This window comes from Chiloscyllium plagiosum, unplaced genomic scaffold, assembly GCF_037043375.1.
Source record: "Chiloscyllium plagiosum isolate Xiang-an unplaced genomic scaffold, Cpla_swu_hap1 HiC_scaffold_45, whole genome shotgun sequence".
Classification (NCBI taxonomy): Eukaryota; Metazoa; Chordata; class Chondrichthyes; order Orectolobiformes; family Hemiscylliidae; genus Chiloscyllium; species Chiloscyllium plagiosum.
In genome coordinates this window covers 8,586,304-8,598,920 of record NW_028270183.1, presented here as the reverse complement: position 1 = coordinate 8,598,920, position 12,617 = coordinate 8,586,304, and the positions used below count along the sequence as shown (strand labels likewise).

Below are 12,617 nucleotides of genomic sequence, written 5' to 3'. Positions count from 1 at the left end.
AGTGACAAAAAGGGGCTTTTAATCACAGTGTCTGATCTGCGGTTGGTCGATCCGACTATCATTATGGCACTAGGGTATCGCCCATTGGTGCGCACAGCTGTCTATCATAGAGCCGAATCTGCGGTTGGTTGTTTGCCCTTTTAATCAAGGGATGTGGCATCCTCCATTGGTGCGCCCCGCTGCCTATCAAAAGCCGTGTCCTGCGGCTGGTCGACGTCCGTCAATAAAGAAGACGGCCCGCCGCCTATTGGTGCATCGAACCGTCAATCATGAAACGCGTGAGGTGGTGGGTTGATCGTGAGGGGAAGTGAAGCTGCTGATTGGCCCGTCCAGCCATCAGTTTTGCGCGGAGAGTGTGGGCGGTGCTTGTCTGATGGCGGACCCGCCTCCCCCCCTCACCACTGCTTCCGGTTGTGTGATGATGGCAGGGAGAGGTCCTCGGGCCGTGCCGCTGTTCGTCTTGTTCCTCGCCGGGGCGACCGCGCGGATCCACCACCTCACCCTCCGGGTAAGGGAGAGGTGCTCGTCGCGGGTGGCCGGGTTGTCAGTGCGGTTGGAAAACTCCCCTGTCTCTCTCCTCCTCCCCCCCCCTCCCCCTCCCCATGACACCTGGAGGCCTCCTCTCCTCCCTTGGTCCTCTGAGGTGTTCACCTTATCCCCGCCCCCGGCCCCAGTTCCCTGGTGAAAATGACCCCCTGTCTTCAGTGGTGGAGGGTTGTCTGTCTGTCTGTCTGTGTGTTTGTGTGGAGGGATGTGGGTGGGTGTGTGTTACTGTTGTTGTTGACCTGGCAGTATGGCCAGGCTGCAGGAAGGACCCTGGTCATGAGGGCAACCTTTTTTCACACAGGGTGGTATGGGTATGGAATGAGCTGCCAGGGGCAGTGGAGGAGGCTGGTACAATTGTAACATTTTAAGAGGCATCTGGATGGGTATATAAGTAGGGAAGGGTTTGGAGGGATTTGGGCCGGGTGCTGGCAGGTGGGACTAGATTGGGTTGGGATATTTGGTCGGCATGGATGGGTTGGACCGAAGGGTCTCGTTCCATGCTGTACATCTCTATGATGCCAACATCTTTGCCATACTCACGTCACACAATCCCTACAGTGTGGAAGCAGGCCCTTCGGCCCTACAAGTCCACACCGACCCTCCGAAGAGTAGCCCACCCAGACCCGTTTCCCCCTACACTACACTTACCCGAGAGTTTTGAGAAGATTTGTAGCTCGGGTAGAGGTTCTGGATGTAGGTTTGCCCGCTGAGCTGGAAGGTTCATTTCCAGACATTTTGTAGCCATACTAGGTAACGTCTTCAGTGAGCCTCAGGACAAAGCCATTTGATGAAGTGGAAAATCGTAAGGCCATTCGGTCCATCGAATCTGCTTCGCTGTTCAATGTTGGCTAATATGTTTCTCAACCCCATTTTCCTGCTGTCCCCCAGTAACTATTGATTTTCTTAATAATCAAGAACCTATCTATCTCTGTCTTAGACACCCAATGACTTAGACTCAACAGCCATCTGCAACAATGAGCTCCACAGGTAAACCTCCCTTTGGCTGAAGAAATTCCTAATCTCAGTTCTGAAGGGTCATCTCTTCACTCTGAGGCAGTGCCTCAGGTCCTGACTAATGCACCTCACCTACGTGTCCCTGAACAGACTCCTCCACACACACACACACACACACACACACACACACACACACACACACACACCCTCCATCAATGAAGACAGCTCAGGGGGTATTTTCACTGGGGAGTTGAAGATGGGGATGAGGCGAGCACCTCCGAGGCCAAAGGGAAAAGAGGAGGCCTCCAGAACCTGAAGATGTTGTGACTAATTCACCTGACGTACACATCTTTGGTTTGTGGGAGGAAACCGGTACACCTTGTGGAAATGCAGGCAGACGTGCAGGAGAATGTGCAAACTCCCTCAGACAGTCACCTGAGGCTGGAATTGAACCTGGGTCCCTGGTGCTTTGAGGTGACAGTGTGAACCACTGAGCCACCATGCTGTCCCAATTGATTGTCAGACCAGTGATGCATGAAGATCCCTCCTTTTCAGTCTCTTCCCCTCACCTGACACAATGGCCACTCTCTTTAATGAGAGTGTTGTTCCCTGTGACGTTGGTGACTTTTACCTATGTGTGATGACCAATGTTGTCATTCTAACCAGCATTTTGCAGACTGTAGCAGTTCTGGCAAAAGAAGGTCCTTTGCTCATCTTCAGGCCTATACTCTCTGGAATTTAGAAGAATGAAGGGAGATCAAATTGAGGTATTCAGGATGATATAAAATAGACGTGGAGTGGATGCTTCCTCTTGTGGGGCATTCTAGGACAAGAGGTCATCGTATTAGGATAAGGGGGTAGCAAATTACACAGATTCACAGCCCTTTGGGAAAAGTAGTTTCTCCTCAACTGTTTTAAATTTGACGAGAAAATACTTTTCACAAAGGATTGTGAATCTGTGGAATTTGCAACCCCAAACTGCAATGGAGGCTGGACAGTGAGCAAATTTGATGAGTTAGAAAGATTTTCTCTTTGGTAATGGGGTGAAGGGTTTTGGGAAGAAGGCAGGAAAACGGGGATGAGGAGCATATCAGCCATGATCGAATGATGGAGCAGACTCGATGGGCTGAATGGTCTAATTCTGCCTTTATATCTTATGAACCTTTCACTCGATCTGCGAGTTGCTCACGGGAGCCTCTCATTTTGAATTTCAGCATCATTGTTTTCTTTTTCCTTCCTGGTCTACATGTTCTAATAATCCTTTTGCCTATTTCAGTAAAGTCTTAGTACTGTATATGGCTGATTCAACCTTATTGCCTGTTCTCGTTGATACTCATTTCCTCTTAGGATAGTGAAGAAGGAAAGATTGTTAGACCGTACGATGTAGGATCAGAAGTGCGTCATTTTAAAAAATTCATTGACAGGACATGGATGTCACTGGCTTGCCAGAATTTATTGCCCATCCCTAATTACCCAAAGGACAGTTGAGTGTCAACCAACATTGCTGTGGATTTGGAATCACATGTAGGACAGACAGGGTAGGGAGGTCAGATTTACTTCCCAAAAGGGTATTAGTGAACCAGATTAGGACAGTCAACCATGGTTTCGTCATCATTAAACTCTGATTCCAGATTTCTTATTTATTGAATTCAATTTCCACCTTCTGCCATCGTGGGATGTGAACCTGGGTTCTCAGTACATTACCTTGGTCTTTAGATTAATAGTCAAGTGATGGTACCACAAGGCAATTGTCTCCTAATGTGACAGAGCAAACTCAATGGGCCAAATTGCACTCTTCCACTCCTTTATCTTATAGTCTTGTGGGCTAATGATCTTTCTTCCCTCCCCCTACTAAAGTGCTTAGTTGCTCATGTCCTTTCTCTGTGAGATGCTGTAGAACCACTTTCACAGTTTGTGTTTGAATATCTGTTTCTCTTTATGTCTGTGTTTAAACCCCATCCAATAACTATTGTTCTTAAATTTGTGATCGCTTGATGATATTAATCAAAGCAGTATAAGTGGGCACACAGATTGTAATTCAGCGTTGACTGTTTTTGTGTTTCTTGCTGAGCAACTAGTGCTGCAGCACCTGTAGTGTTCTGTTCATTCCAGCTAATACTATATGGCTTGCTTTTAAATAGTCTGTATAACATTATTTCAACATCCCTAAGCACTTGATGGGTGAGATTATAAAACATACTTTCATGCTGAGCCGCAGAAGGAATGATTTAAGGAAGGTGAACAAAAACTTGGTCAAAAAAGTGGATTCTGAGGAAGTAAAGTAAGGCAAGAGGTTCAAGAAAGGAATTTGAGTTTCGGGCTCAGGGCACAGTTGCCAGTGATGCAGTAGTTAGAAAAGGGAAGGAAGGGTGGCAGAACTGAATGAGTGCAACATCTTGGCAATCATGGGGCTGGAGGAGACTGCAGAGTAGTGCCATGGAGGGTTTGAAACAAGGAAGAGAATTTTAAAATCAATGCAGGAATTACTCCACAGGTTAGGCAATACCTGTGGAGAGAGAAACAGGCTTTGCATTTCGGCTGATTACATTTAATCAGTTTGATTACATGATAGTTTTACCATTTGATGAAGTGGAAAATCATAAAGCCATTTGACCCATTGAATCTGCTTCGCTGTTCAATCTTGGCTAATATGTTTCTCAAGGAGAAAGTGAGGGCTGCAGATGCTGGAGATCAGAGCTGAAAATGTGTTGCTGGAAAAGCGCAGCAGGTCAGGCAGCATCCAAGGAACAGGAGAATCGACGTTTCAGGCATAAGCCCTTCTTCAGGAATGAGGAAAGCGTTTCTCAACCCCATTTTCCTGCTGTCGCCGAGTAACACTTGATCGTCTTATTAATCAAGAGCCTATCTATCTATGTCTTAAAGATACCCAATGACTTGGACTCGACAGCCTTCTGTAGCAATGAATTGCACAGATGAATCTCCCTTAGGTTGAAGAAATTCCTGACCTCAGTTCCCAAGGGTCATCTCTTCACTCTGAGGCTGTGCTGTCAGGTCCTAAAGTCTCTGACTGACGGAAGCAGCATCTCACATTCACCTCTATCCAGCCCCCTCAATATTCTGGAATCTTCAAACTGGTTCCCATCATCCTTTAAAACTCTATCGAGTACAGACAGGGTCCTCAACTGCTTCTTCATCCTTGGGACCATTCTTGTAAACCTCCTCTGGACCCCCCCCCTCCAATGCCACATATTCTTCCTTCGATACAAGGCCCAAAACCTCCCTTAACATTTCAAATGCAGTCTGACCATAGCCTTATACAGCCTCAGCAATACATCTTTGCTCTCATATTCTAACCCTCTTGAAATTAATGCTAACATTGTATTTGCCTTCCTAACTGCTGGTTGGACCTGCATCTTAACCTTAGAGAATCCTAAACTAGGACTCCAGAGTTCATTTGTTCTTCAGATTTTCAAAGCCTTTCCCATTTAGAAAATCGTCTATGCCTCCCTCCTTCCTACCAAAGCATTATGTCACACTTTCCCACATTGTATTCGATCTCCCACTTCTTTGTCCACTCTCCTAGCCTGTCCAAGTGATAGAGATGTACAGCATGGAATCAGACCCTTTGGTCCAACTTGTCCATGCCAACCAGGTATCCTATCTAGTTCCATTGCGAGCACTTGGCCCATACCCCTCTAAAGGAGAAAGTGAGGACTGCAGATGCTGGAGATCAGAATCGGGAGTGTGGTGCTGGAAAAACACAGCAGATGAAGAGCTTGTGCCCGAAATGTCGATTCTCCTGCTCCTCAGATGCTGTGTGACTGCTGTGCTTTTCCAGCACCACACTCTCGACCCCCATATTCCTCTAAACCCTTCCTAGTTGTATATCCATGCAGATGCCTTTGAAATGCTGTAAATGTACCAGCCTCCACCACTTCCTCTGGCAACTCATTCCATACACTCACTACCCTCTGTGTGAACACATTGCCTCTTAGCTCCCTTTTATATCTTTCCCCTCTCATCCTAAGCCTATGCCTCTAGTTCCTGATTCCTCCACCCTAGGGGAAAGACCTTGGCTATTTACTGATCCATGCCACTCATGATTTTCTAAACCTCTACAACATCTTCCCTCAGTCTCCGACGTTCCAGGGAAAACAGCCTGGCCCCTCTCCCTATAGCTCACGCCCTCCAACCCCAGCAACATCCTTGTAAATCTTTTCTGAACCCTTTCAAGTTTCACAACATCCTTCATATAGCAGGGAGACCAGAATTGCACGCAATATTCCAAAAGAGGCCTAACCAATGTCCTGTACAGCCACAATATGACATCCCAACTGCTATACTGATGATCTGACCAATAAAGGCAAGCGCACCAAACGCTGCCTTCACTATCCGATCTACCTGCGACTCTTCATTCAAGGAACTATGAACTTGCACACCAACATCTTTGTTCAGCAGCACTCCCTTGGACCTTACCATTAAGTGTACCCCACAAACTGCTCCAAGAAAAACTTGTAGACATTCCATACGTTCCCGTTCTTGAGATCCACACTCAACCTGATTTTCCCAGTCTGTGTGCATATTGAGGTCCGTGTGATTATTCTATTCATGCTGTCTTACATTCTTTTCTATTTCCTGATTTATTTTCTTCCTCACATCCTGACTCGTGCTGTACACAACTCCCATCAGGGTCTTTTTCCCTTTACTGTTCCTCAACTCTACCCATGCAGCTTCTTTACCTTCCAACTCTATACCATTTCTTGCTATTGATTTAGTTTCTGTTCTTACTGATAAGGCAACACAGATACATCTGCCCATCTGCTTGTCCTTTTGAGAAGATTCTTGGATATTTAGTCACCAGCCTTGATCCCCTTGCAGCCATGTCTCTGTGATGCCCACAACATCATACCTGCCAATTTCCATCGGCGCTACAAACCCATTTAACTTGTTTTGCATATTATATGCAATTAAGTTCAGTAGTCCCCCTGTACCCATGGGGGATACGTTCCAGGACCTACCTCCGGAGCGGACCCATTCAATTAAATGGGAAACTGACCTTCCCAGTAGCCTCCTGGTTGCTGGTTCCAGAACGTTGCCGACAATATGTTTCTGGCGGTGGTAAACTGGGGGTAACTGAAACCGTGGAAAATGATTCTGTGGATACGTGTGTCACCCTGTACAAGGCCCTCGATCCTGTGTTGACTGCGCCTCTCCTCATAATTATCCCCTTATCTGCTGTGCTTAAAGTTAAGTTTCGTGACCCTTTCCGTCTTCTCTGTCCTATAGCTTTTCCTGGGAACTTTAATGACCTCTGCTGAGCACACCGCAACTTAACTGAACCCACCCCCTCAGTATTTTGTTTGAATCTCTCTCCTATATCGCACCTCATAAAAGGTCAATGCTAAACATTAACTGAGTTTGTATGCACTGACCTGCTCAGTTTTTTCTGTCTTTTATGTTACATTTCCACTAATTGCAGTGTTCTGCTCTTTGTTTGAAATCGAGCCTTTTCTGAACCAGCTGCTAATGTAGCATATGAAGCAGGGTTTACAGCACATTTTGACATGATTGTGTAATTTTGAAAACCTTAAGTTTGTAAAGAGTCAAACTAATCGATGTGAGTGTCTAGGAACAGTCAGGTCTTCAAACAGCAAGATGACATAAGATTTGTAGCAACAGTTGAGCTGCGGCAGTGTTGGTGTTGGGTGATGTTGTGGAAGTGGACTTGGGTGCTTTTCATGGTGATGCATGTTTACAGGAATTTTATTGTGGTAACGCCACAAGGCCATTCCTAAACCTAGATGATGTGACAGCAGAGTACGAGTCTGGGGATCTTGTCACCAAGTCGAGTCCTGCTCTTCCTTAAGATCTGAATGCAAACCAACAGCAGCAGTGGAAATCCCTTAGACTAGCCTGTTCTGGGGGGGTGAGTGAAACATTTCTACCAAATACCATTCTCTCTCTCTCTGTTCTGACTTCCCCATGTAAACTTGATCTCATCCGTATCTCACCTGCTAGTATCCTGACTGTGATCGAGTCCAGTTCACTTGTTACATCTGTCACTGTTGATTTCCATTAGCTCCTGATCTGATGCCTCTTCAATTTTAAAATTCTCATTTCGGTTTGGAAGCCTTGACCTTCTTCCCTCCCTCTCTTCAACCTGTCATTTCTTGTACACGTCCAATTTTAATTTCTCGACCAGTGCCTTCAGCAGCTTAGACCTGATGTTCTGGAATTCTCTCCTAACCTTGCCACTACTCTACCTTTCTCTCTCTTTCAAGACGCTCCTTAAATTTATCTAAAGTAAAGCAAAGAACTGCGATTGCTGGAGAGTTTCAGCAGGTTTGGCAGCATTTGTGGAGAAAAATCAGTCAACATTTTGAAGGGTCACCGGGCTTGGAAATGCTAACTGTTTTCTCAGCACAGAGCCTGCCAGACCGGCTGGATTTCTCCAGCAATTTGTTTTTGTGTGTTCCTTTAAAGTTGTCAGTGGATTTACTGTCTGCAAACTTGAGATCCTTCAAAATTAGACAGATCTGGCACCTGATCCAGTGTGGTGACCTTGAAGGGTGACTGAACGTGACAAGGAATAGCAAGGTACGAGACTCCATCTGATTTGACAATCCTCACTGAGACATGCGGAATCCTAACGAGGTAGCACAAAGGAATGAAAAATAAATCTGATTGAAAATGGTGCACTTAAAAGGAACCACAGAGGTAGAGGGAAACTGAAATTTTCCAGATCAATTTTTTTTGTTCTGAGTCATAACATGAATTTTTAAGGAACCAGAGAGATTGTTCAATGTTATTTATCAGTTAAAATTAAAAAAAAAAGTGGCTTTCTCCTGACTAGCTTTCTCAGCCGATCCCTCTTGGAAGTGGAATTGAGTTTCTCGATTCTGTGACTGTCTGACCCTTATAGGCAATGAAATCCAGGTTAAAATGCTATGATCTACAGAGTCATACAGCACAGAAGAGATGTTTCAGCCATTTGACTGAATTTCACCAATTCCACTTCTCGGCATTTGGCCAACAGACTCGAAATATCATGCAATTCAAGGCTATAGTATGTCTCCCTGGGCTAATCTCATTTTTGCTTGTTTCAGGATGACACCAGATCGAAAGTTCATTTGAACACCTTTGGCTTCAACACCAATGGGACTTTGGAGGTCAACCTCACGAATCTTCGATTAAAGACAGCTCTTGACTTGAGGAAGATCATAGTGAGTTGTTTTGGTGAAATGCAATGTAGTTTAGAAATCCATCTCAACACTGTGCCACAATAATAATGTCCTGACTTACTCGAATGTTCAAAGCTTAGTTTGAAATGACCTCCGTGCCCCTGCCCAAGTTTTCCTCTGCTGCTGGGCAGTCCTGTAAATGGCTAACAATCATCTTCTCCAGGGTTAATGGGGATTAGGCAACAACTGCTGATGCTGTACCCTCAAAGAATTAAAAAATAAAATGCCTGACTTGGTTCATCCTGTTCAGGAGAAGAATGTTATGCGCCTGTACTTTGCCTAAACTAACCATTTTGAATTTATAGCCATAAAAGTAATTTGAAATATTGGATTTCCCCACACTGTTCTCATACAACATGATATGTAAAAGTGTGCATGGAAGTCCCTAAACAGTTGGGTTGGCAAGGAGAAGTGTCATTTAATATTTCCCCATTAGTTGTTAGACGCTGGAGGAGTTCATAGCAGACTTGGAGCTAAATGTAGTCCATTTCTGATCACTGTACTCGGGTGTAACCAAGAGTTGATTCCCTATTTTAAGCTTGCAAAGCCGACTTGTTGAGGAAGTCGAGAGTGTGGTGCTGGAGAAGCACAGCAGGTCAGGCAGCATCCGAGGAGCAGGAGAATCGACGTTTCGGGCAAAAGCCCTTCGTCAGGAATTCCTGACAAAGGGCTTATGCCCGAAACATTGATTCTCCTACTCCTCAGGTGCTGCCCGACCTGCTGTCCTTCTCCAGCACCACACTCTCCACTCTGATCTCCAGCATCTGCTGTTCTCACTTCTTGATGTATTGAGTCAAACATTACCACGGATTGGAGTGGTTGGTCATCCCAATTCAGGCCCTGGCTGAGACATTGGTTCCAACTGGTTTCTGTGGTTGGTACTGGAAGCAATCAAACTTTAATTTGGTCTTGCAATGTTACCTAGTTGTATCCCTAGAGCCCCATGTGCCAGAGTTGCAATTGAAAATGAGCACGGAGGGTTGTATAAAAATAAAGCAATCTTTTCTATCTAATCCATACTCCCTCAAGCCACTGGAAGCTCGTGCTGTGTGAGAAAAGCGTATAGGCAATCCCTGGCTTGCGAATGGGCTCCATCCTGGACTCTGTTTGCAAGAGTACTTGTACCCAAGTTGTTGGGACATAATGCAGGATAATGAAAGACAGCTGTTTATAAGTACAGGAAATGTTCGGATGTAGGGTCTTTGAAATTGCACCTCTTACAAGGGGTTGAATTTGTAAGTACAAGTGTCCATAAGTCAAATGTTCATAAATTTGACATGCACCCCTTGTATACTGAAAGCATGTTTCCCTGCTGCCCTGCAGGCAAGCTGGCCAGTAATTGTGGGTTCAATATGTGCTCAGGGAAGACTTTGGCCACCATTCTGTTGGGTGGTTTATTCAGACAGAAAATAGAATTGCTTGTTGCTAGTTCTCCAGTTCCACTTTGTTTGGAGAATGTGTACTTTGTTACTTCAGTTTAAATGCAATCCCCAACGTTTGTGTGCATGCAAGCTTACCTGTTGGTCCATCTGAGCTGTATGGATACAGGATGCTATAGAGTGCCCTGCCTCCAAGTGGTGAGTGCAGGTATGGGGATAAAGTTGACCAAAGGCTATAATAGCAAATGGTAGAAGGAAGCTTGGAAATGTGTCAAATCTGAAATGTAGTCTGGAAGTGAGTAGTTGGAACAAAGGAAAATTTGCATTTTTGTAATATAGCAACTTTCAAAAATGTTCAAAGATCTTAACTAATTCAAGTGATTCCCTTCCAAAAGGTGCCATAGGAAGTGCAGCATCTATTTTGTGCACAGCAAACTCCCACAAACAACAATGTGAAAATAACTAGAGATTCTGTTTTTGGTCATCTTGATTCAGAGATGACTTTGCCAAGGCACCAAGGAGAATTTGCTTAATTTTCTTTGAATTGCTCGCTCCTCGTCCTTAGCCCATTGTGGACGTTTGCTCTGTGTAAATTGCATGCTGTTTCCTACGTTACAGCTGTGGCAACACTTCAGGGATTTCTTTATCGGAGAGATTGGGCTGTTCGGTTTCTTCAAGGCTGAGAGATTTTTTTTTTAACCATCAATTCCATGACTGATTATGGCGAAAAGCTAAGAAAGCAATGTTGAGACGGGGCCAAATGACCACCTTCTGCTTGTACATCTTAGTCATTTCCAACATAACTACAGTGAGGTTTCAGAGTAACTCCTTGTCTATAAAAACCTTTGAGATATCCGGTGAACATGAAAATCCCTATTTAAATGTAGGCTTTTAGAAATAGTACCATTTCAAAATGCAAACCCTCCGGGTGGCTGTGCAACCACTCGCCATGGGATCGTCAACATTCATCATCTGAGTGGGATGTGGCCTCTATATAGTATCTCCTCTGGAGAAGCAGCACACTCATCAGCACTATGCTGAGGTGTCAGCCTTTTCGTTTTTGATCAGTGTCAAGCATGGGACTTGGTCCCACAGCCATCCAACCTGGGAAGAAAGAGGTCAGATCATCGCATGATCTTTCACTAGACTTCAACCTGGCAGGTAGTTGGTTGGGAAGCAGAGTTTATGTGAATGTGTAACAAACTGCCCCAGAAGGAGAAGAGATTGTGTCAGTCTGGTCGTGACCTGGTAGCAGATGTTTCAGAAATTGTTGTTACAAAAGTGTGTTTTAGTACTCGAAAGTCAACAAGTCATTATGATGGAGCAGTAGGAGATGGTTGGGGATGCAAATGGTGAGGCACAAAACTAAAAAGATCCATGTTAGAAAGACAGAGGTAGGCCAGTCCGAATGGAAGGGCAAACATTCAAAGGTAATGCAAGTGAGAGAATCATGAAGGAAAGATCAGCAACAGCTCGGTTATAAAATTGCACAGCAGAATACAAAACCACTTGACCTATCAGGTCTGTCTTGACCGTCCTGGAGACAAACTTGCATAATTTTACTCCCTTTCATCACACCTCTGCATACTGCTTCTCAGGGTTTCTCTATCCCTGCCCACCAGGTGACTCCCACTCCTTCCTTGAGCTTCCCACCCTTCTGTTGTTTAAGTTGGTAAATTGCAAGGTTAGACCGTAGCCCCACAGCTCTTGTCTCTCTGCGTCCTGCCTCGAGTAATATTATTACATGATGCAAATTCATAGTTTGGGGAGGCTGGGTCTGCTTTGGTTCATGTGGAAAATGCAGCAGGACCTTTGTGCTAAATATGATTTCTCGACCACTAGCGAGATGATCTCGTATCTGTTTTTGATTTTTAAAAAAAAAATTATCTTGCTGATTGTTTTCTGACTCCTTTCATACACCAGATGGGGTTTAGCCTTTCAAAAACGAAGACTGATGGTGTGGCTGCCTATACAGTGAGTATTGTTAAAGGAAGTTCTTATACACCACATTCTTTGTGACTTAGGGCGGTGGGTTGTGTTCCAACCTCTGAGTGCAACTTGAGTTCGTAGGCTTCTGACTTTAAGTGGGAGCTACCCACTGAACGACAGCTGGCGCTCTCTAAATTGTTGGCATTGCTTCACTAAAACAAGCCTTCGTTAAAATTGATGCGACTGTCTCCTAAAGGGCAGTGAGGGTTTACAGAGTGCTGTACAACGTCATTTGTTGCTTCTGCCACTTCGTCCACTGCATGGGCTGCAGTTGTTTCAGGTGGACTCTCCGGACCGACAGTCCCACCTCCAACAGTAACCTTCCTTTCCGACAATGAAAAAATGCTTTGCAGGCCTGATGGCAATTTCAAATACTTTTCTAACATGTCTGCCTTAAATAACAAGGTTATGTTTCTGATACAGGTAGATGAGTCTGATGCATGTTTGCTCGAGAAATACAACAGTTCTTCAGGGGATTCCCTCACCCTCTTCAAGTTTGATCTAACACAGAAAAAGTAAGTTTTGCCTCCTGCGAAAATTCTGTATT

General features: G+C 44.9%; 1 protein-coding gene across 1 annotated transcript in view; it reads left to right on the top strand.

Moving 5' to 3' along the window:
• Window positions 1–402: 402 nt before the first annotated feature.
• The window catches only part of LOC122552257 (protein GPR108-like), a 51,780-nt gene continuing 39,565 nt past the window's right edge, over window positions 403–12,617 (top strand). Inside the window, exons 1-4 of the mRNA XM_043694945.2 lie at window positions 403–508; window positions 8,568–8,684; window positions 12,005–12,055; window positions 12,494–12,585. Of these exons, the coding sequence (XP_043550880.1) occupies window positions 419–508; window positions 8,568–8,684; window positions 12,005–12,055; window positions 12,494–12,585 (350 nt within the window). The 5' untranslated portion in view covers window positions 403–418. The remainder of the gene's footprint in view (window positions 509–8,567; window positions 8,685–12,004; window positions 12,056–12,493; window positions 12,586–12,617) is intronic.